Below are 24,777 nucleotides of genomic sequence, written 5' to 3'. Positions count from 1 at the left end.
GGTGCAGGTTTCCGCTCTGGGGACCCTCCTGGGTCGATGGTGTCGCTTTGGCCTCTCATCTGGATGTCGTTCGCTTCCTCAAGGGGGCCAAGCATTTGAATCTGCCCATTTGGGCTACCTGTCCCTCGTGGAGTCTTAACCTGGTTCTTAAGGTTCTGTGTGAGGCTCCTTTTGAACCCCTCAGGCGGGCCACGTTTAAGGATCTAACTCTTAAGACTGTTTTCCTCGTCTATTTGCTCCACCAGGAGGCTGTCAGAGCTTCAAGCTTTATCCTGTAGGGAACCTTTTTTCCGTTTCTCGGACTCGGGGGTCTCCCTCAAGACTGTTCCGTCCTTTCTGCCGAAGGTTGTGTTGTCTTTTCACGTCAATTAGTCGGTGGAACTTCCTGCTTTTTCTTCTGAGGACATTGCGAACATGCCTGGTGGTGACCTGTGGCGTCTTGATGTTAAACGAGTGCTGCTGCGCTACTTATTTATTTTATTTATTTAGCATTTTTATATACCGATATTCATGTAAAAAATTACACATCACTTCGGTTTACATTAGAATGTGAACTGGCATGTAAGAATGCATTACATTACAACAAGGGATACATTAACTGGGATAACCGGGTGAATAAATGAAGGGCTCTTCCCGAGAGCCGTAGGATAAAGAGATAAACAAAGTATCTGTACCTAGGGTACCTAAAACTGAAAAGAGTCTTGTATCTGGGGAACCTAAAAAACTGAAAGTGTCTTGTACATAGGGTACCTAACATGGACTAATCTTCTGAAAAGTGGAGGAGAACTGCGAGCATGACTCTTTTAGTGGTGGAGGTCTAAAGCCGGATGGATCAAGTGAATTAAGGGAAAGCTTGCTCGAACAGCCAGGTTTTGAGTCTTTTTTTTGAAGGTAATCGGGCATTGTTCACGCCGAAGATCTGGTGGGAGAGCGTTCCATTGCTGCGGGCCAGCTGTGGAAAGAGCTCGTTTCCTTAATGTGCTTGCAAGTTACAAATGAGTTTCGGGTCTCAGATCATCTTTGTTTTATGGAGTGGGCCGAATAGAGGAAACAAAGCCTCTTAAGGCCACGATTGCGCATTGGCTGAAGGAGACGATTGCATCGGCATATATTTGTCGGGGTCGGAAGGTCCCGGAGGGCTTAAAGACCCACTCTTTGTGTTCACAAGCTACTTCTTGGGCAGAGAGTCAGTCGGTCTCTCCACAGGAAATCTGCAGAGCAGCTACTTGGAAGTCTCTGCATACTTTTGCTCGCCATTATTGCCTCAATGTACAGGTGCCAGTTTTTGGCTCCTTCAGAAGACAGGTACTTCGAGCAGGACTGTCTCGGTCCCACCCTGTTTAGGGAAGCTTTGGTACATCCCACTATCTGGACTGATCCAGGTACGTACAGGGAAAGGAAAATTGGTTCTTACCTGCTAATTTTCGTTCCTGTAGTATCAAGAATCAGTCCAGACTCCCTCCCGTATACTGTCTGTTCCGTCCACTCTAAGTCCTTTTCTTTTCAGTTTTTTGGATGCTTTGATTCTTTATCATTAATTTAAGGCACCAGAAGCATCTATTAGATGATTATGCAGCTATATATATTGAAGAGCATTTTTTCTTACGGAGTTTTGAATGGTTCAAATTATCAGTTACTTGTTACTTGCTTGATCTAATGCTGGTTATCTTTCTAATTATCTGCTTTGATAAGGTTTATACTGAAGGGATGCAGGGTAGGCTCTGTCCTGATATAGGTTACCCTTTCAGTTTTTCTGTCTCCATCTGCTGGACATGAGGCCCAACCCACCATCGGGACTGATCCGTGGTACTACAGGAATGAAAATTAGCAGGTAAGAACCAATTTTCCTTTCTGCTGTAGAGGCCAGATGTTTCCTGTGGCTCCATCATTGGTCCGCGGATGTGTCTTTTAAAGCCCAGTTAGGTTCTTTGCCCTTCAAGGGTCCTCTGTTTGGGGAGCAGTTGGAACAGCTGATAAAGCAGTTGAGTGAAACTAAGGTGCACAAGTTGCCGGAGGACAAGCCTTGGAATTGTCAGGCTTTTCAGTCCAGGTCGCGATTTTGGAACTGCAGACTATCTCGTCCTTCTAAAGGCCCCGTGGTGTCGCAGAAACCCTTTCAGCCTTAAGGCTCAAATTGGGGTCTGTCCTTTCGGGGCAGCTGGAGGTCTTTCAGGGCTCCCACGGGTGGGGGAGCTACTGGGGTAAAGTCCTCCCAATGAAGCGAGGCCGGTTCACTCTGCCGTTTCCTATATAGGGGGCCATCTAGCAGGGTTTTACGGGGAGTGGACCAAGGTTATGCAGGATCAGTGGGTCCTCACTCTGATAAGAGATAGTTATGCGTTAGTTTGCACATCCATTTTTGACCTGTTCTTAGTCTCCCCCTTGCGGGTTTTTGGCGAAGCATCACGCAGCTCGGGAGACTTTGCGCAGGTTGTGCGAGTTGAGGGTGGTAATCCCAGTTCCTCTGCACGAATGGGGCAGGGGTCGTTACTCCATCTACTTTGTGGTCAGTCAATGCGTCTTTAAAGATACTGCGGCAGTGCGTGCTCGGGAGTTTCTGGCTTCCCTGGATCTGATTGAGACGTATCTACATATCCCTGTTCGTCCAGATCATCAGCGCTTCCTGAGGTTCGCAGTGCTGGGTCAGCATTTCCAGTTCCAGACTCTCCCTTTTGAGCTGGCCACAGCTCCTTGCATATTCACCAAGGGTAATGGTGGTAGAGGCGGCAGCTCTTCGACGTGAGGGAGTGCTGGTGCACCCTTGTCTCAACGATTGGCTGATTCGGGAGAAATCGTTAGACGACTGCTGTTCTTTGGTACAGAAGGTTATTCGTCTGCTAGAGTCTCTCGGCTGGGTGGTCAATCGGGCGAAAAGTCACTTGGAGCCATCAAAGAAACTCGACTATCTTGGGGCTCGTTTTGACATGAGGCAAGGCAAAGTGTTTCTCACAGAGGAGAGGATGATCAAGTTACAGTCACAAGTTCGCCGCTTATTGATGTTGAGGGTGCCCTGAGCCTGGGATTTTTTTTTTTTTTTGCAAGTTCTGGGGTCAGTGGCCTGAATACTGGAATTGGTGCCATCGACCTTCGCACATATGCGTTCGCTTCAGAGGGCTCTGTTGGAGAGGTGGAATACTCTGTTGCAGGCTTTTCATTTACCGGTCTTGCTGGATGCATCGGCATGGAGCAGCCTCTTGTGGCTACAGTCGTCCAATCTGCAGCGTGATGTCAGTCTCGAAGTTCCGGAATGGGTGGTTCTCATTACCAATGCCAGTCTCTCTGGTGGGCAGCCTGTGAGTGGCAGTCAGCCCAGGGCACTTGGTCGGCGGTAGAAGCCTCGTGGCCTATCAATCTGTTGGAGACCAGGGCTGTGCGGCTGGCACTTCGGACCTTCCTCCCTCTCGTTCAGGGTCGATCAGTCAGGGTTCTGTCTGACAGTGCAACGATGGTAGCCTACATCAATCGTCAGGGTGGCCCTGGAAGCTCAGGAGCTGTTTTTCTGGGCAGAACTGTATTTGGTTCAGTTAATTGCATCTCATATCGCGGGCGTCGACAACGTCCAGGCTGATTTTTCTCAGTTGCAAGAGCTTAGATTCAGATGAGTAGGAATTGGCAGAGTCAGCAATACAGCTCGTCCGAAAGAAGTGGGGTTGTCCTCACGTCGATTTGATGGCGACTCGGCTCAATGCAAAAGCTCCTCTGTTTTTCAGCCGCAGGAGGGAGTACGGGGCCGAGGGGGGTCGACGCTCTGGTAGTGCCCTGGCCTCGGGGAATCCTGCTCTGTTTTCCCTCCTTGGCTTCTAGTGGGCAAGGTGGTGCACCGCATAGAGAAGCATCTGGGGAATGTGGTGTTGGTAGCCCTGGAGTGGCCGCGTTGACTGTGGTTCGCAGATCTAGTCAATCTAGCTGTGGACGGTCCACTGCGGCTCAGTCATCTTCCGGGTCTTCTCCGTCAGGGACCCATATTTTCCAACCAGACAGATCGCTTTTGTCTAGCGACTTGGCTTTTGAGAGGCGTTGCTTGAGGCGGAGAGGATACCCAGAGCCGGTGATCGCTACACTTTTGCAGGCTAGACGGAAGTCTACCTCACTCTCATATGTTCGGGTTTGGAAAAAGTTTGAGGCTTGTTATACCGACCGAGGGATACAGGCGGTTCGGGCCTCAATATCTTACGCATTGTCTTTCCTACAAGAGGATTTAGCTAAAAGCTTTGCTTTTAATTCTCTTAGGGTACAGGTAGTGGCTCTAGCCTGCTTGCAAGGGAAGGTTGAGGGTTACACCTTATCTTCCCATATGGATGTACAGAGGTTCCTTCAGGGAGTTAAGAATTTGCGCCCTCCGGTGCGGAAGGTCTGTCACCCCTGGAACCTTAATCTAGTTTTGCGAGTATTGTGTGATGGTCCATTTGAGCCAATTCGGAGAGCGACTCTTAAGGACTTGACTCTCAAGGTCATGTTCTTAGTGGCCATCTGTTCCGCCAGGAGGATTTCTCAATTGCAGGCTTTGTCATGCAGGGACCCTTTCCTTCAAATATCTGCTTCTGGAGTCACATTGCGTATGGTTTCTTCCTTTGTCCCAAAAGTGGTCTCTGCCTTTCATGTTAGACTTGAGCTCCCAGCTTTCCCAGAATTGGATGCTTCTGTGCAGCATGCTCAAGAGCTTAAAGTATTGGATGTCTGCAGGGCCTTGCTTCAATATCTCAAGGTTACTAATGGTTTCAGGAGGTCGGATATTCTTTTTGTTTAATGGAGCAGATCAAAGAAAGGTGCCCATGCCTCTAAAGCAACTATTGCAAGGTGGCTTAAGGAGGCTATTGGGTCAGCATATATTATCGTGGGCCGTCAGGTTCCTGAGGGTTTGCGGGCCCACTCGGGCTCAGGTGGCTTTGTGGGCAGAGACTCAGTTGGTGACTCCGTAGGAGATTTGCAGGGTGGTGACTTGGAAGTCACAGCATACTTTTGCGAGGCATTACTGATTGGATTTGGGAGGTTCGAGCTCCCGGTGTTTTGGTGAAAGTGTCTTGCGAGCGGGACTCTTCAGGACCCACCCTCTCTAGGAAGCTTTGGTACATACCAGGAGTCTGGACTGATCTGGGTACAATTATATTATGTACAGTACGTACAGGGAAAGGAAAATTGGTTCTTACCTGCTAATTTTTGTTCCTGTAGTACCACGGATCAGTCTAGAACCCGCCCAGGTTGCAGGGGGGAGAGTCTTCCGCTCAGCTATAATCCTTTCAGCATAGTTCTGTTCTTAGTTTGTTTATACATTACAAGATTTTTGCAAGTTTTTGTCAAGTATTTGGCACATAATGTTTTTGGCTTGGGTACAGATTAATACTGATCTACTGCAGGTGGCACCAGGGCTTATCAAGCAGTGTCAGCGAGGCTTTTCTGTCTCCATCTGCTGGCAGGGATTAATAAACCCAGGAATCTGGACTGATCTGTGGTACTACAGGAACGAAAATTAGCAGATAAGAACCAATTTTCCTACCCTTGTTTGGTAATTAATATTCAGGGTGTCAGTGATTTAGAAGGCAACCTCCTGAAGACTTTGGTACCATTGCTGTATGCATTGTGGGACCCAGAGCTAATTGGTTTAACTTAACCTGCCTGTAATTAGGCCTTGGATTGTAAGCACTGTGAGACATGGACACTGACTTCACTGTGTTTTACTGCTCCATATGTGCTGATGGCCCTGTCTGTATACCAAACATTACTGTAGCATTATTATGATCTCTTCTTGTATAAACTCTGATTGTAATGCCATCTTTCTTTTCTCTCTTCCCAGTGTCCTGAGGTGCGACTGAACATTATTTCCAACCTAGACTGTGTGAATGAGGTGATTGGCATCCGGCAGCTCTCACAGTCCCTGCTACCTGCTATTGTGGAGTTGGCGGAGGATGCCAAGTGGCGGGTCAGGTTGGCAATCATCGAGTACATGCCCCTTCTGGCAGGGCAGCTGGTGAGAATAAGCATAAGTAGTACCATGCTGGGCCAGACCAAGGTCCATTCCCTGTACATACCCAGATAAGTCCAGACAGCCCCTTCTCATTTTACTACTGATTTTGTATTTATTACTCAGAGCTTATGTCGTTAACTTGTTGCAGCAGGATGATCCCCCCTCCCACCTGTTAAGGTTCCTATAGGCCCTCCACCTGCAAAGGTGCCTAGGGTATCTACAGACCAGGGACCCAAGCTCCCAGATTTCCAGGGGACTAATCGGGTTCAGACCATACCAGGGGCGCAAAACCCGCCGGATCCTCCTACCCCACCTCCTCAGCTCCCAGATCCGGATGCAGATCCTTTAATTCAGAATCCACCGGTCGACCGGGATGACCCGCTGGTTTTACATTTGCTCCAGCGGGAGGAGCTGGACCCGCTCATCCCTTTTGTTCTAACCGAGATGGGCATAGATGCCCCTCCGGAGGAAGCCGCTGGTACCCCAGTTTCCAGTGACGTGGACCCTGTCCTGGCAGGACTGAGCCCCTCCACGTACCTTCCCTTTTCATCCTATGCTAATGCAGTTACTTCTTCAGGAATGGGAAGCTCCGGAAACCGGTTTACAAGTGGACAGAGCAATAGGCAAGCTCTATCCCCTCCTGGACCACTACCTAGAGTTGCTCAAGGTCCCTAAGGTGGATGCTTCGGTTTCTCACAGGACAAGCAAGGATGGTTGTCCTCACAAATGGGTGACATCGAGGATGGAGCCCAACCACGGAAAACTTCTGTCAAAGTTTCTGGAACTTTGACTGGCCCCTACTGGGCATGCCCAGCACGGCACCAACCCTGCAGCCAGCAGGGGTCCCCCTTCAGTCTTCTTTTTTCTGCGCAGCAGTAGCCATGCGGTTAAGGAGCTCTCACCACATTCCTGACAGGAATTTCTTCTTGAACTTCTTTGAAGTAATATTCACCCCACAGGGGTCCCCTCTCTATCTAAATTTAGCCTGTGGTACTTCGGTAAGTTTTTTTTGCCATTTTTCGCCGGTTACCGTTGACTTCGGCCCTTGCGGCCTGCTGGCCGTCTACTGTCCCGCGGCTAAATTTTTGATCAATGGCCATGGTGTCGGGGTTCCGTCGGTGCCCAGATTGTACGCGCACCATGTCTATCACAGACCCTCATAGAGTCTGTGTATTATGTTTAGGGAGTGAGCATGATGTCCTGACTTGCACCAAATGTGCTCTTATGACACCAAAAGGTCGCAAAGCCAGAATGGAGAAGATGGGACTCCTATTCCTTGCTCACACTCCGCCGTCCATCGCATCGACGTCCTCGGAACCGGCACCGTCGAAGTCCTTCCATCGTCGGCAACCTCCCGGTGATCGTCTGCTATCGACGTCTCCACGGCCATCGACTCCCGTCCTTTCCCCCGAGGATCGTGGGGATCGGAGGGAAAAGCATAGTCATCGACCTTGCAAGTCTCGGACCATCGAGGAATTGAAGTCATTGACCTCGGTACCGTCCGAGCCTCCACCGAAGAAGTCTCGATCAGAAGCGGCACAGTCCACTTCTGTTTCTGAGACATTGAGGCAACCCTCACCCCATCGGGGTTTGGGAGCCGCGATTCCACCGGTGACGGTGGTCCCTCCGGCTCAGCCTCCCTCTTTCCCGGAGTCGGGTATTGTTACCCCAGGTCTCCGGGAAGAACTGGACCGGCTGGTCCAGGAGGCCACCAACAAAGCGATGCAACGGTTCCAGACTCCTTTGGCACTGACTCCGCCGCCGAGAGTGGAACCAGTCACAGACCCGATTCCAGCAGCGCTGGCACCGCTGCTCGCCCGGATGGAAGCGCTCATGACCGCCCTTCCACCGGGCGACAGCACCGGTGCGCTCCCCGATGCCAAATTAATCGGGTGCAGAAACACCGTATCGAATTCCTCCTTCGGGAGTGGTTCCATCGATGCCATGCCGTCCCTCGCCACAGATACATTCCTCCGGGGCGATACGCACATCGGCTCCATTGATGCCTTCGATGCCAGCACCGATGCCTCCAAGGGTATTTTCGATGCCCCCGGTGATTCCTTCGGGTTTCTCCGAGCCTCAACCGGGACCTTCAGGTATCCAACCCCCTCGTGGTCCTACAGGTCAGCAACCTGACCCTTATGACACCTGGGGTGATGATACTTCTACAGATACCGATTTACCTTCACCACCGTCTCCTGCTGAAAGCAGAAAGCGTTCTCCCCCCGATGTCCCAAGGTGGCTGAGCTGTAGAGAAACTAAGAAAGTGAGTAGATAGGATATGCAGAGTTCTGGAACAAGTCCTTGATGGTAACACTCACATCATAGTCTCTTGAGGCAGCCCAGGAGTTGGAATGCAGTAGGCCCTCAAGGAGTGAGTAACCTGGTCCCAGGGAAAGCTCTGAGAGATAGATGGAAACTCGCTAATGTTGTAAGCAACGATGACTTCTTAGCGGAAGTGGTATTCAGGAGCTGGTCCGAGACATGGGGCCCCCGAGGAGCGAGTACCTCTAGTGAAGTCCAATGAGGCAGAGTAGCTAGGTTTGCAGAGAGTGAATCCCATCCGCAACGATACCCGGAGGTAGCGAAACCCCTTGCTAACTCGTCTTGTTAGCGAAAACGGAGACCTTAAATATCTGGAGCTGATGACGTCATCTCAGGGGGACACCCCTGAGGTTTGCACCAATGCTGGTACATCAGTCGGGCCGCACGCGTGCCCTTAGGCATCTGGTCAACATGGTGGCTTGCAGCGTTGAACCGGTCCAGGAATGCCGGAGGAGGATGGCCTGGAGACGCCGCAGCAGCTAGCCTTTCATCAACCTGGAGGGAGTCGCCAACGAGGTAAGGTGGGCGGAGCAGAGACGTGGGACAGCGACTGACACAACAGTCTTATAGGGAACCATTTCTTTGCTTTTCTGATTCAGGTGTTTCCCTCAAGACAGCATCCTTTTTACCAAACATTGTGTCCTCTCTTCACTTAAATCAGTCAGTGGAGCTACCTGCCTTTTCTTCCAGACGACATTGCGAGCACACCTAGCGGAAACCTAAGGCACCTTGATGTGAAAAGAGTGCTACTGCAATACTTAGAAGTCACAAATGAGTTTCGGGTCTCTGATCATCTTTTTGTCTTATGGAGCGGACCCAATAAGGGGAACAAGGCTTCTAAGGCTACCATCACTCGCTGGCTAAAGGAGGCGATTGCGCCTGTGTATATGTCAGGGCCGGCCGGTTCCAGAGGGCTTAAAGGTCCATTCGTTGCGTTCACAGGCTACCTCTTGGGCGAAGAGCCAGTTGGTCTCCCCGCTTCTCACATAGAGGTATTGGAGAGTCCGTTCGTTCAGCATTTGTTTATTTCTGGTCTGCAGATCAATCTTCACTGTATTCAATAAGTTCTGTTCCAATTTGGGGTTAGTGATCCAGTTCAAGGTTACAAGTTAGTTGTATATAGTTAGTTTGGTTTTGAATCATTCTGCTTTGATACTGAGTAATACTGATGGACTGTGGGTGGTACCCTAGGACAGTGGTTCTCAACCTTTTTTTGGCCGGGACACACCTGACAGATGGTTCTCACATGCGTGACACACTGAGCATGTGACCGTCACGGGGCTAAATGTAAACATGCACTCTGCATCCACAGGAATCCCCTCAACCCCCCGCAATGAGTGCAGAGCAGATCTAGGGCATTACCCTGTACAACTCGCCATACAAAAAAAGATATTCTGGTTCTGATGACATCTCAGTAAAAGCAAAACAAACTCCCTTTACTACCAGGCACAATAGCCCTTCTTATGAAAAGACAGTAATTTACCACTAATGCATATCCTATTGAGAAAACACAACAAATAAGATTGATACAAAAGCCTACATGCTAGTAAAATATCTCACCTCTGTCACACACCCAGAACTGACCTTCACCAAGTACAGAAAGACCACACATTATAAATATGGAGACAGAAACTGGAATGGAAAACCAAAAAAGCCACTCTGCATGCAGTGCAAACCTAGAGAAATGGAAAGAGAAATATAGCACCTAACATAGTCCCAGGATCTGCAATAATGCACACAAACTAACCCGCACAAAGATACACCTGTATTATGGAACACACTCAACCAGTAACAACCCTATCTAAGGAATACAACTATTAAACCAGGCCCTAAACACTAATACATTTCCTATTGGGAAAACAGAATAAGCCAAGCTGCTATAGCGCCCCACACAGAAATAATTGTAAAGCTTTACTAAAAATGTTACAAAACAGCTGCTGAACAGAATATCCAACAATTAAAAACTCATAAAAATTATTAAAACATGTCCAAATATCAATAAAATATTTCAAAACAGCAGACATCGCATAATACCCAATAATTAAAATGGCAATCAAGAAAAATAAATTTAAAAAGCCACCTTTTCTTACCCTCTCCAGCAACTCTCCTACTCCTTTCCCTTCCAGGCCAATAGCACTCACAGGAAGCAGCAAGGGCTGCTGAAGCTCTGTCCTCACAGTCCTCTTCCTTAGCGCCCACAACCAGTCACTCACACACATAACTCCAATTAGACCCCACGAACAGTCTCGGTCTCTCTCACCTCCCTGACCAGTCTCTCTCTCAATCACACTCATGGTCTCTTATATACAAGCTCTCAATCACACACAAATGCTCTCACACCCACACCAGCTCTCACCCAGGCACCCATTCACACCCACACACACCACCTCTCACCCAAGCACCCATTCACACCCACACACACCAGCTCTCACCCAAGCACCCATTCACACCCACACACACCAGCTCTCACCCAGGCTCTCATTCACACACAGACACCCCAGCTCTCACCCAGGCTCTCATTCACACACAGACACCCCAGCTCTCACCCAGGCACTCATTCACACACAGACACACCAGCTCTCACCCAGGCACTCATTCACACACAGACACACCAGCTCTCACCCAGGCACCCATTCACACCCACACACACCACCTCTCACCCAAGCACCCATTCACACCCACACACACCAGCTCTCACCCAGGCTCTCATTCACACACAGACACCCCAGCTCTCACCCAGGCTCTCATTCACACACAGACACCCCAGCTCTCACCCAGGCACTCATTCACACACAGACACCCCAGCTCTCACCCAGGCACTCATTCACACACAGACACACCAGCTCTCACCCAGGCACCCATTCACACCAGTTCTCACCCAGGCTTCCATTCACACCAGCTCTCAACCAGGCACCCATTCACACACAGACACACCTGCTCTCACCCAGGCACCCATTCACACACAGAGACACCAGCTCTCACCCAGGCACTCATTCACACACAGACACACCAGTTCTCACCCAGGCACCCATTCACACCAGTTCTCACCCAGGCTCCCATTCACACCAGTTCTCAACCAGGCACTCATTCATACACAGACACACCAGCTCTCACCCAGGCACCCATTCACACACAGACACATCAGTTCTCAACCAGGCACCCATTCACACACAGACACACCAGCTCTCACCCAGGCACCCATTCACACCCACACACACCACCTCTCACCCAGGCACCCATTCACACCCACACACACCACCTCTCACCCAGGCACCCATTCACACCAGCTTTCAGCCAGGCACTCATTCACACACAGACGCACCCGCTCTCACCCAGGCACTCATTCACGCGCACAGACGCACCCGCTCTCACCCAGGCACTCATTCACGCGCACAGACGCACCCGCTCTCACCCAGGCACTCATTCACGCGCACAGACGCACCCGCTCTCACCCAGGCACTCATTCACGCGCACAGACGCACCCGCTCTCACCCAGGCACTCATTCACGCGCACAGACGCACCCGCTCTCACCCAGGCACTCATTCACGCGCACAGACGCACCCGCTCTCACCAAAAACTTCTTCTTCCTTCGCTGCAGGGATGGGCTCCAGTTCCGCCGCGGCTTTACTCCGGCGGGCCTTCTTTTTTCGGCACCGCGGGAATGGGCTCCCGTGGTGGCCTCGGTCGGGTTTCCTCTTCGCCGCCACAGGCTGTGGCGGCCTTGCTTTGTCGGGGTCAGGTCTCCTCTTCGCCGCCATGGGAATGGGCTCCCATGGCGGCTTTGCTTCGTCGGGGGTCGGGTTTCCTCTTCACTGCGCGATCTTGCTTTGTCAGAGTTCAAAATTCCTCCCTGCCTGCCTCACCGGCCAATCAAAGGCTTCCTCCCTTCTTCCTACTCCCACTGGTAGGGAGGAGGCTTCCGATTGGCCTGCGCGGGGGCAGGCAGAATGAAGGAGGCTTCCCATTGTGTAATGGGGGTAGGAAGAACGAAGGCTTCCAATTGGCCCGCGTGTGCTGGAAAAAGGCAAAAGGAAAGTAGAACGGGGTAGTGGGACACCGGGAGACGCGACACACCTGGCGGTGTTTGGCGACACACTAGTGTGTCGCGACACACCGGTTGAGAAGCGCTGCCCTAGGATATAGACCGACAAAACAGGAGGATAGGCTGTCTAGGAAAGTCATTAGGGTAAGAAAATAGATTAGACGCCACAAAATTGTCCAATCTCTGAGCTTTATTAGAATGGAGACGTGATCTTTGTATGTGTGCCCTGTAACAGGGATGGTGGTCTTTTTTTGTAACGGCACACATACAAAGATCATTCTAATAAAGCTCAGAGATTGGACTATTTTGTGGCGTCTAATCTATTTTGTTACCCTAGGACAGAGCTTTCCAAACTTTTCATGTTGGTGACACACTTTTTAGACAAACATAATTTCACGACACGGTAATTCAGTCTACAAGTAAACCAGAGGTTAAAGGTTAAACGAACGAAACATATTTCGACAATTTATGTATGTTTCCTTAAATATATACATAAATAAAATGTTTCACGACACAACCTATCTCATGAAAACCTTAAATTTATATTAAAAATATATATTCCAAGATTCATGTTACTGTTATAATTTATGAGAAACAATAATAAAACAAATTGTCTGTCCCCCACACACTCATCTCTCTCCTTCCCCCAGCACATGTCTGGCCCCCACACACTCATATCTCTCCCCCTCAAGCACATGTCTGTCCCCACACACTCATCTCTCTCCTCCCCCCAGCACATGTCTGGCCCCCACACACTCATATCTCTCCCCCTCAAGCACATGTCTGTCCCCCCTGCACGTTTGCCCCTCACTCACTCATCTCTCTCCCCCCAGCACATGTCTGGCCCCCACACTCATGTACCTCGTCTTTTTGATTGTTGCCAGTTAAGTGCTTCACTCCCTTCCATGATCACCAGACACTGCTGCTTGCAGTCAGTACTCCTCATGGCCAGGCCTCATCGGCAGCAGCAGCCAATGCAAGGATGGCTGGGCTCATTCCACCCACCAAGCCCCCCCAAAAAACGCGATTGACAGCAAAAATCACCCAATAATAAGCATCCCATAAACTGAAAAAAAAAAGTGAATCTCTAGGAAAAAAAAAAGCCCAAACTCGCATCAGAGTTGACCGGGCTTGCGCGACACACCTGCACACTGCAGGCGACACACTAACGTGTCCCGACACACAGTTTGGAAAGCTCTGCCCTAGGATATAGGGCAGAGTCTGTCAAAACCTCTGTCTCCATCTACTGGAGGGGAGGCAAAACCCAGGAGTCTGGACTGATCTGTGGTACTACAGGAACGAAAATTATCAGGTAAGAACCACTTTTCCTTTCCTTGAGAGAATTTTTATTCTATTTTATCTTCAGTAAAGGTTAAAAGCCAATTTTTGGTAAAAGTGTAGACCCTAAGGAAATAGCCAATCAGTAAATGTCATGAAAAGTCATCACAAATATGCTATTTGGAGCATGACAGTGACCAGCACACACAGGGTTAATTATATAGTGAGATAACTAAATATTTGACTTCAGAAAATTGTAAAATATTGCCAGGCTCTTCTGTTGAAAATATAATTTTTTATTCTTTACTTGCCTTTGTCACCAGGGTGTGGAATTCTTTGATGAGAAGCTGAACTCTCTATGCATGGCCTGGCTGGTGGACCATGGTGTGTGCACAGTTTTGTTTTTTTTATCTACTAAAAGATCCATATTTAAAGTGGTATATGAGAAGCTGTATCTCCCTGTACGTACCCGGATCAGTCAGTATTTTATCATGGCCATGTGCTTTTTTTTTCTGGAGATGGGAGTAGTGGGGAAAAAAACCCTTCTCCTGTATACATCTTCCAGTTCCCTGTACGTACCAGGATCAGTCCAGACAGTGGGTTATGTCCCCCGTCCAGCAGATGGAGTCAGAACAAAAACTTCTGGGGGAGGTGCTATATAAGTCCACCTCCCTTGTCTCAATACTCATTATCTTTCTGACTCCAGCAGATGGTAGCAGGGGACCCTGAGTTCTCCAGCACGGTAGCTTAGTGTTCCCTGTACGTACCAGGATCAGTCCAGACTGCTGGGTTATGCCTCCCCTCCAGCAGATGGAGTCAGAGAGAAAACTGAAAGCACCTCCTAGATATACTGGTGTGCCACCTGCCATCCTTCAGTATTTCCTCTGACTCCAGCAGATTGAGAGACACAACCTGCAGTCCTGTCTATCCTGACACAAAAGCTTTTTCAGGTGTCATTTATTAATTTCTTGACTTGTACTGTCTAGATCGATTAGATATTTCTCTGTTTAGTTAAAAAAAAAAAAAAAAAGTGGGACTGTTTTAGTTTCTTGTTGTTTCCCTGTTTTCAGCGCAGCGTGCTATTCTTATACAGGCAGGCTGAGAGAGCTTTGCTCTCCTTTATTTTCCCGGTTGGTGTCCCTTTGGTCGGGGGGAAAGTCTACCGGTGGTCCGGTCACCCTCCCCCGTCTGTTCCTGCTTTATTCCAGGGGTTTTTTTCCTCCTGAAGAGGGCTTCTGTTTTAAAAAATAAATAAATAAATAAATAAACAAAAGGCTGTTTTAAATTCAGCGTGAGGACCCGTAAGTCCTGTTGGTGACAGGCTGCGGTCCCTTGTAGCCCTAGCCTGCCGCGCGGACCAGGGACTCCGGAGGGGGTGAGGTCTCTTCACCCGGCGATTTTTTTCCCCTTGCTGTTTTTTGGCGCGAATCCCTGCTCCCAACCAGATACTCACGGTTCTGCCGTAGGATGCCCCGAGCTTCGGCCTGCACGGCCTGTGGCAAGGCGGGGGCGCGACTCTCCAGGGAGGGTCTCTGCTCCCATTGCATTCCCGGGGGCAAGGGACCCTCCCGGGGGCCGAGCACTGCCCGCAGCGCAGCTTTTCGTCCCTCTTCAGTGCGATCAGGGAGCCTGGCAGCCGCGCGGTCATCAGCCCCGCCCCCCACTGTTAGGGAGCCGGTGGCTATTTTGACCATGTGGCAGCCTGCTGATTCGGCATCGGAGGAGGAGGATTTTTCTCATATCTCTCCTCCTGCCTTGAGCCCGTGCAGTGGATCCGAATTGGACGCTCCTCGAGCCCCTCCCCCCCCCGGGACCAGCCCGCGGGGGGCTCCAAAAGGAAAGTGCCCTTTTCTTCAAAATTTGTCTTATTGATGCACCAGGCATTTTTAGACGCGGAGGCAGGTTGGGAGCCGGATGAACCCCCTCCCCCTAAGGTTCCCAGAGTCTCTCCTGAGCGGGGCAGAATCTCTCCTGAGCGGGGCAGGTCTGGGCCTAGGGACAACGCGGGGGGTTCAGATCCCACCAGACTTTATTCATTAGGTGGCAAGGGGGGTCCGGTAGCTCCGGATCTCACTCAGGGGTCTCCGGATGGCACAGGATCGCCGGATGGTACGGGGACAGAGGTCTCTGACGCTCCGGGGGCGCTCGAGGGCGATGACCCCCAGATCCTGCGCCTGTTTAGCAAGGATGAGCTTAACTTTTTAATCCTTCATGTTTTGAAGGAATTAGAGATCCCAGCGCCACAGCAGGACACTGACACTTCCACGGGGGACATAGCTATGGCAGGTTTAAGGGCTCCCCCACAGTCTTTTCCCTTACATGCCAAGGTTTTACAGCTAGTTTCCAAAGAATGGGAGGTGCCGGAGGCATCACTGAGAGTCAGCAGGGCCATGAATAAATTATATCCCTTGCCTGCAGATTCTTTGGATATTTTTAAGGTCCCTGCCGTGGATTCTGCAGTGACGGCTGTAGTTAAGCACACTACCATACCTGTCACAGGAGGGGTAGCTTTGAAAGATCTCCAAGACAGAAAGTTAGAGGTGCTGTTAAAGCGCATCTTTGAGATAGCGGCATTGGGGGTCCGAGCAGCGGCATGTAGCAGTATGGTTCAGCGCGCTACTCTCCGCTGGGTCCAACAGTTGCTTACCACACAGGAACTACCACCAGCCGAGGCTGAGCAGGCTAACTGCGTGGAGGCAGCGGTTGCTTACACGGCGGATGCCTTGTATGATTTGTTGAGAACCTCGGCCCGCACTATGTCATCGGCGGTCGCTGCTCGGCGTTTACTCTGGCTTAGGCGTTGGTCGGCTGATGCCTCGTCAAAATCGCGCCTCGCATCTTTTCCCTTCAAGGGGAAGTTGCTGTTTGGGGAGGAGCTAGATCAGCTTATCAAAGACTTGGGGGAGAACAAAGTGTATAAGTTACCGGAGGACAAGCCCCGTTCGTTTCGCTCTTTTGGGAATGTACGATCCCGCTTTCGGGGACAACGCCGGTTCCGTATGGGAAGGGGGGCTCCTTTCCCACAGAAACAGCAGGTTCCCTGTACGTACCTGGATCAGTCCAGACAGTGGGTTATGTCCCCAATCCAGCAGATGGAGTCAGCACAAGCTTTGAGGGGGCGTATCCATATATACTACTACCCCCTCTGCAGGAGTTCAGTATCTTCTGACTCCAGCAGATGCGAGTAGGGGAATCAGGCTTCCCCTCCTTTTCCTTCACTTTCTTGCTTGATTATGGCTTGTTGTTGTCTTTTTCTGTGGATCAAGTTTGTATCAAGTTTGTATTAAGTTTAAAAAAAAAAAAAAAAAAAAAAAGGCAGAGTTCTTTCAACTCCTGGGGAGTGGCTTATCTTCCTTGTCTCTTCTCTGCGGCCTTGCTGTTTATTTCTCGTTGCAGCCAGGGGTAAGTTTGTTTTTCCTCATGGGCTGCTGAGCCATTTAGGGAAAGATGTCTGGGGCGGGTCGTGTGGCCAGGAAGGCCCCCCCGCGGCACCCTCCTCTATTTTCAGACAGCGGGCAGTGCGGGCCGACCGGGCCCCCCCGCAGCGGCGCCTTTGTGCGCGTGGCCCCCCCCGTGGCTTTTTCTTTTCTCCTGCAGCGATCCCGATGCCGCGGCCGTCCCGCTGTGCGGCCTGCGGAGACCCGGGGTCCCGGATTTCCCGGGAGGGCATCTGTGCACGATGCCTTCCCGGGGGGGAAGGTACCTCACAGTCCCTGACTGATTTCTCTTTTTTGCCCGGGCGGTGCGGGCCGGCCACTCCGCCATTTTTGGCGGGAACGGCGGCCATTTTACATTCTGAGCGCCCTGAGGCGCAGGCCACGAGGGGGAATGGATCCCTGGAGGCCACGAGGGAGAACGGATCCCTGGAGGACTCTACCAGCGGGGGTGTTCCCCCGATTTTGGTGCAGGAACCAAGCACCCAGAGCCAGGGAGCAGGAACCACGCCGCCCCCGAAGCGCACCCGAGCAGGCCGGGGTTCTCTCCGGAGTTTATCCTGCTCATGCATACCGCTTATCTGCAGGGGCTGGAAGCACCTGTGGGACCCCCCCCCCCCTCCTAAGATCCCTTGGATGTCGCCCTCGACGCCGGCCCCCCCCGACCCTCCGGGAGTGGGGGCCTCCCGCCTTCCTACCCGGGTCCTATCCATGCCCGCGGCAGTGGGGGCGGTGCCAGACCCAGCGGGACATGGACTTGACCTCCTGGACGGGGGACAAGGGGACGGCACACAGGAGGGGGATGATCCGCGTACCCTACGCCTCTTCCAGAGGGAAGAGCTGGACGACCTCATCCCGCAGATCATCCAAGAATTAGATTTGGATCCGCCACCAGACCCGCCTGCCCCAGTAGCTCCCGCTGTCATCACTTCTTCAAGGAAGGGAGATCCTGTCCTGGCGGCACTCCGGCCGAGGGCTCGGGCTTTTCCCATTCATGACTCGTTTTTACAACTTCTCACCAGGGAATGGGACACCCCGGAGGCCTCCCTGAAGAGCAGCCGGGCTATGGAAAAGCTGTACCCCGCTCCCCGAAGATTTTCTGGACCTCAACAAGGTCCCAAAGGTGGACTCCGCAGTGTCGGCGGTCACGAAGAGGACGACTATCCCAGTGACGGGAGGTGCGGCGTTGCGGGACACACAGGATCGTAAGTTGGAAGTTTTCCTTAAGCGGGTTTTCGAGGTCTCCGCTGTGGGTATGCGGGCGGTGATGTGCAGTTCGCTTGCCCAGCGGGCTAGTCTCCTTTGGGTGCAACAACTCCTCACGTCTCAGAACCTGCCGTCCGATGAGGCTGCCCAGGCAGATCGGCTAGAAGCCGCAGTGGCGTATGGGGCGGACGCCTCGTACGACCTTTTTCAGGTCCTCACAAGATCCATGGTTTCGGTAGTGGCAGCACGACGACTACTGTGGCTACGCAATTGGGCGTCTGATACGTCCTCTAAGTCCAGTCTGGGCTCTCTTCCCTTCAGGGGCAAGTTCCTCTTCGGGGAGGATTTGGACCAGATCATCAAGTCCCTGGGGGAGAACGCTGTTCATCGGCTGCCGGAGGATAGGTTTCGACCATCCAGAGCGTTTTCTTCTTCTCGGACCAGAGCCAGAGCGCAACGGCGCTACAGGGGCTACAGACAGACGGGCTCCCGGCCATCCGCCCCCAGGTCTCAGTCCTGGTTGCGCGCCTTCCGCGGCCCGCACGCACTACTCCCGGAACCGGGAACCTCTATACCAAGTCTTCACAATGATGCCAGTCTCGCCCACTCCCCTGTCCCCAGGATTGGGGACCGACTAACGTATTTCTAAGCGGAGTGGGCACGGATCACCTCGGACCAGTGGGTCCTGGATACCATAAAACACGGCTACGCATTGGAATTTGTCCGCCCCCCGCAGGGAAGGTTCATCTTTTCCCCCTGTGGCTCGGACCTCAAGAGAGGAGCGGTGCAGCTGACTCTGGACAGACTCCGGGAGATAGGCGCTACTGCGGCCCGTGCCCTTCGGAGAGGTGGGCTCGGGCCACTATTCCATCTATTTCGTCGTACCAAAGAAGGACGGTTCCTTCCGGCCTATCCTAGTCCTCAAGGAAGTCAACAAATCCCTTCGAGTCGTTCGGTTCCGCATGGAAACGCTCCGGTCAGTGATTGCGGCGGTGCATCGGGGGGAGTTCCTCGCCTCCCTGGACTTAACGGAGGCCTACCTGCACATTCCCATCCGCCCGGACCACCACAGTTTCCTTCGTTTCAAAATTCTGGACCAGCATTTTCAGTTCACGGCTCTCGCGTTTGGATTGGCGCCGGCGCTGCACACCTTCACCAAGATCATGGTAGTTGTGGCGGCAGCTCTCCGGAAGGAGGGCATCCTGGTTCATCCTTACCTGGACGATTGGCTCCTCCGGGCGAAGTCATTCGATCATGGACGCTCAGCGGTGACTCGAGTAGTACGGTTTCTACATTCCCTGGGATGGGTAGTGAACTTCTCCAAGAGCTCCCTCATGCCCTCGCAACGCTTGGGTTTTTTTTGGGGGCAACTTTCGACACCCTACTGGGCAAAGTTTTTCTGCGCCAGGACAAAGCTCAATCCTTGCGGGATCACACACGACGGTTCTCTGCGTTACCAGAGCCCACCTCCTGGGACTACCTGCAACTCCTGGGAGTGATGGGGTCCACCATCGACCTTGTACCTTGGGCTTTCGCGCACCTCAGGACCTTACAGTGGGCGCTCTTCTCCCGTTGGAAATCAGTATTGCAGGACTATCAGATGATTCTCCCGCTCCCACAGAATGCCAGGGACAGTCTGGGCTGGTGGTTGGATCCGCCGAACCTGGCCCGTGGCATGTCCCTCGATCTGCCAAATTGGGTGGTGGTGACCACCTATGCCAGTCTAGCAGGCTGGGGTGCAGTCTGCGATCGAAGCGCCACGCAGGGGATGTGGTCCACGGTGGAGGCGAAGTGGTCAATCAACCGTCTGGAAACCAGAGCGGTCCGGCTAGCTCTGCGACATTTCCTCCCGCTTCTTCGGAACCGAGAAGTCAGAATCCTATCGGACAACGCTACCACCGTGGTCTACATCAACTGACAAGGAGGCACGCGCAGCCCGCAGGTCGCGCTCGAGGCGGCGCTGCTGATGCAATGGGCGGAGCGTCATCTCGTCCGGCTAGCGGCCTCGCACGTCGCCGGTGTGGACAACGTCCACGCGGACTTCCTCAGTCGTCAACTGCTGGACCCGGAGAGTGGTCTCTCTCCGACAAAGCAATGCAACTTCTCGTCCATCGGTGGGGGGCCCCCCACTTGGATCTGATGGCGTCCGCTCTCAACGCCAAGGCTCCACGCTTCTTCAGTCGCCGGAGAGAGCGCGGAGGGAGTGGATGCCCTGGTCCTCCCGTGGCCGCCATATCTTTCTTTTCCACCATGGCCCCTGGTGGGCAGGATGCTCCGCAGAATAGAAAGCCATCAGGGGACCGTGGTTTTCGTCACCCCAGAATGGCCCAGGCAACCCTGGTTTGCGGACCTGTTACAGCTGGTGATCGACAGGCCAATCAGGCTGGGGCACCTCCCCCAGCTCCTACATCAGGGCCCGGTATTTTTCGAGCAGGCAGAACTCTTCTGTCTTGCAGCCTGGCTTTTGAGAGGCGCCGCCTCCGGCGTCGGGGCTACCTGGAGGCGGTAGTATCCACGCTATTGCGGGCACGAAAGACATCGGCCTATGTTCGAGTCTGGAAGGTGTTCGAGCTGTGGTGTACCAGCCAGGCCACGAGACCCGCTAAGGCTTCTGTACCTCAGATCCTTCAGTTTCTACAGGCGGGGGTGGAAAAAGGGCTCGCCTATAATTCACTACGGGTTCAGGTGGCCGCCCTTGGTTCGCTGTTGAGCGATGGGGGCTCTCTTCTACAGCATCCTGACATTGCTCGTTTTCTCAAGGGTGTCAAGCATATGCGTCCTCCGTTACGGGACCCTTGTCCCTCCTGGAGTCTTAACCTTGTGCTTTGCTCCCTGTCGGGACCACCGTTCGAGCCGCTGCGCAGCGCAACGATAAAGGATCTCACTCTCAAGACTGTATTTCTTGTGACCATCTGTTCCGCTCGACGCATCTCGGAGATGCAGGCTCTGTTGTGTAGAGAGCCCTATCTCCGTTTCTCCGACTCTGGAGTTTCGCTTCGCACCGTTCCCTCCTTCCTTCCGAAGGTGGTTTCTGCATTCCATGTGAACCAGACGGTGGAGTTGCTGTCCTTCTCTTCTTCAGAGCCGAAGTCTCTCCGTCTCTTGAATGTCAAGCGCACTCTGCGCCTCTATCTGGAGGCTACAAATGAGTTCCGAACCTCTGACCATCTCTTTGTACTCTGGGCCGGTCCTAAGAAGGGGTCTCAGGCCTCGAAGACTACCATTGCCAGATGGCTGAAGGCCGGCATTGCTGCTTCTTACATTGGGGCGGGTCGGACTCCCCCACCCGGAATCGTAGCGCATTCTACACGTTCTCAGGCGGCTTCCTGGGCGGAGGTTCGCTCGGTATCCTCGCAGGAAATTTGTAGGGCAGCCACCTGGAAATCGTTACACACGTTCTCGAGGCACTATCGTCTGCACCTCGCCTCTTCGGTCTCTGGACACTTTGGCGAGCAGGTTCTCCGAGCAGGCCTCGCAGGACCCCACCCGATTTAGGGAAGCTTGGGTACATCCCACTGTCTGGACTGATCCAGGTACGTACAGGGAAAAGAAAATTATTATTTACCTGCTAATTTTCGTTCCTGTAGTACCATGGATCAGTCCAGACGCCCACCGCGTTTGGGTTCTTGATCCTGCTCAGCTCTGCGCTGCTTCTTGCTCGCAGTGTTCTGTGTCTTCACAGTTGTTTCTTTTCGCTGTTTTTCACAGCTCCCTACAAGTTGGTAGGATGTTTGCAGTTACTTGTTGCGGTTACAATTGTTTTCATTATCTGTTTCCACAAACTTGATCCTTCGGGGGTTTCTACTCGGGCTTTGATATACTCGATACTGAACTCCTGCAGAGGGGGTAGTAGTATATATGGATACGCCCCCTCAAAGCTTGTGCTGACTCCATCTGCTGGATTGGGGACATAACCCACTGTCTGGACTGATCCATGGTACTACAGGAACGAAAATTAGCAGGTAAATAATAATTTTCTTTTCCCAGGTCTCAGCCTTGGTCTCCTTCCTTTCGAGGCAGGCGGCCACAGCGTCTGGGATCCTCGCAGAACCTGTCCACCGGCAAGCCTTCGCAATGAAGGCACGCAGGCCCATTCCTCCCTCCCCTGCATCGGAGGTCGCTTGTCCCTGTTTTGGGAGGAATGGGTCAAGGTCACGTCGGATCAGTGGGTTCTCGACGTAGTTCGTTACGGCTACCAGTTGGACTTTGCTCGGCCCCTCCTGGATCTTTTTATGGTCTCTCCCTGCGGTCCTCAGGAGAAGCGGCAGGTTATCGCCCACACTGTGCACAGGTTGCGATCGCTGGGGGCGATATTGCCGGTTCCTCCGGAGGAGACCAGAACAGGCAGGTATTCCATTTACTTTCTGGTCCCAAAGAAGGAAGGTACGTTTCGCCCAATTTTGGATTTAAAAAAAAAAAAAGTGAACAAGGCATTGCGGGTTCCCCGGTTTCGGATGGAAACGCTAAGGTCTGTTATTGCGGCCGTCCACAAGGGAGAATTTTGGCTTCTTTGGATCTGGCCGAGGCGTACCTTCATATCGGGATCAGGGAACGTCACCAGAGGTACCTCCGGTTCACAGTTCTGGGGGAGCACTTCCAGTTTTGCGCCCTTCCTTTCGGGCTAGCCACGGCCCCGAGAGTGTTCACCAAGGTTCTCGTCGTAGTTGCAGCTTATCTGCGACGTCAGGGAATTCTGGTGCATCCCTATTTGGACGATTGGCTCATCCGGGCACAGTCGGAAGAGGCATGCCGACGAGCAGTCCAGTCGGTCGTGCAGCAACTTCAATCGCTAGGTTGGGTCATCAACTTTGCGAAGAGCCAGTTGGTCCCGAGTCAACAGTTGGAATTTTTGGGGGCACGCTTCGATACCTTAGAGGGCAAAGTATTCCTCACGCAGCAGCGCCTAGAGAACCTGATGTCTCAGGTGCAGACCTTGCTAGCTCTACCGTTGCCTACGGCTTGGGATTATTTACAGGTCATTGGACATATGGTTTCTACTCTGGAAATGGTGCCGTGGGCCTTTGCTCATATGCGTCCTTTACAGCGAGCTCTCCTCTCCCGCTGGGACCAGAAATCGGAGGATTACGGTGTCCAATTGCCGCTGTTGGAGCCAGTTCGGTCCAGTTTGGCTTGGTGGTTGATCCCAAACAATTTATTGCAGGGGGTGGACCTAGAGCCGCCCCCGTGGATCGTAGTGACGACTGATGCCAGTTTGACAGGCTGGGGAGCGGTCTGTCAGTCCAGCGCGGTGCAAGGCCTGTGGACCCCTCTTCAGGCAGCTTGGTCCATCAACCGTCTGGAGACCAGAGCGGTACGTCTCGCCTTACGCCACCTTCTTCCGTTGGTTCGAGGTCGGGAGGTGCGAGTTCTATCGGACAACGCAACCACGGTAGCGTATATCAATCGTCAGGGCGGCACAAGAAGTCGGCCGGTGGCGGACGAAGCGTCGCTGTTGATGGCCTGGGCGGAACGTCACCTATCCCGCATAGCGGCTACCCACATAGCGGGCGTCGACAACGTACAAGCGGATTATCTCAGTCGTCAATACTTGGATCCCGGAAAGTGGGAGCTCTCAGCCGAGGCGATGGGCCTCATCACCCGACGATGGGGAACTCCGCATCTGGACCTGATGTTGACGCGGCAGAATGCGCAGGCGGCGCGTTTCTTCAGTCGACGGCGAGAGCACGGGTCGGAAGGGGTGGATGCCCTGGTGCTTCCATGGCCTCGGCACATCCTCCTCTATGTGTTTCCCCCGTGGCCCCTAATAGGAAAGGTGTTAAGACGCATAGAATCCCATCGAGGCCCAGTGATTCTAGTGGCTCCGGAGTGGCCAAGGAGACCGTGGTTTGCGGATCTCGTCAACCTGGCACAGGATGGTCCTCTCAGATTGGGTCATCTTCACCACCTGCTTCGGCAGGGACCCGTCTTTTTCGATCAGGCGGACCGCTTCTGTCTGGCGGCTTGGCTTATGAGAGGCAGCAGTTGAGGAGGAAAGGATACTCAGAACCGGTCATTTCCACGCTCCTTCGGGCACGCAGACCCTCCACTGCGCTAGCCTACGCCAGAGTGTGGAAGGTGTTTGACTCCTGGTGCTCTGCATCAAAAATCCCGCCGCGAAAGGCCTCGGTAGGGGATATCCTTACGTTCTTGCAGACGGGCTTAAAAAAAGGGTTAGCTTACAGTTCTCTGAGGGTTCAGGTGGCGGCCCTGGGCTGTTTGAGGGGCAAGGTGGATGGGTACTCGCTCGCTGTCCACCCAGATGTGGCTCGTTTTTTGCGGGGCGTTCGGAACTTGCGTCCACCATTTCGACCCCCTTTGCCTGGCAATTGCGTCAGCCCGTCGGGTGTCGGAACTCCAGGCACTTTCGTGCAGGGATCCGTTTTTACGGATTTCCAGTGCCGGCGTGTCGCTACGTACGGTCCCGTCGTTCTTACCAAAGGTGGTGTCGGCTTTTCACCTTAATCAGACCGTAGAATTACCTTCGTTCTCAGTCGGACCTAAGGTCTTCGCACGGTTTCGATTTGAGGCG

The 24,777-nt window shown here is 52.6% G+C and overlaps 1 protein-coding gene across 2 annotated transcripts in view; it reads left to right on the top strand.

The window, feature by feature from the left end:
* Positions 1–24,777, top strand: part of LOC115075698 (serine/threonine-protein phosphatase 2A 65 kDa regulatory subunit A alpha isoform) — a 206,558-nt gene that overhangs the window by 88,264 nt on the left and 93,517 nt on the right. For both annotated transcript variants that reach the window (XM_029576335.1, XM_029576336.1), the window contains 2 exons: positions 5,792–5,965; positions 13,932–13,992. In XM_029576335.1, coding sequence (XP_029432195.1) covers positions 5,792–5,965; positions 13,932–13,992 — 235 coding nt within the window. The remainder of the gene's footprint in view (positions 1–5,791; positions 5,966–13,931; positions 13,993–24,777) is intronic.

Source organism: Rhinatrema bivittatum, chromosome 14, assembly GCF_901001135.1.
Source record: "Rhinatrema bivittatum chromosome 14, aRhiBiv1.1, whole genome shotgun sequence".
In the NCBI taxonomy this organism is placed as follows: Eukaryota; Metazoa; Chordata; class Amphibia; order Gymnophiona; family Rhinatrematidae; genus Rhinatrema; species Rhinatrema bivittatum.
The sequence above is the reverse complement of the archived record's forward strand: the minus strand, read 5'-3'. Positions and strand labels throughout refer to the sequence as shown.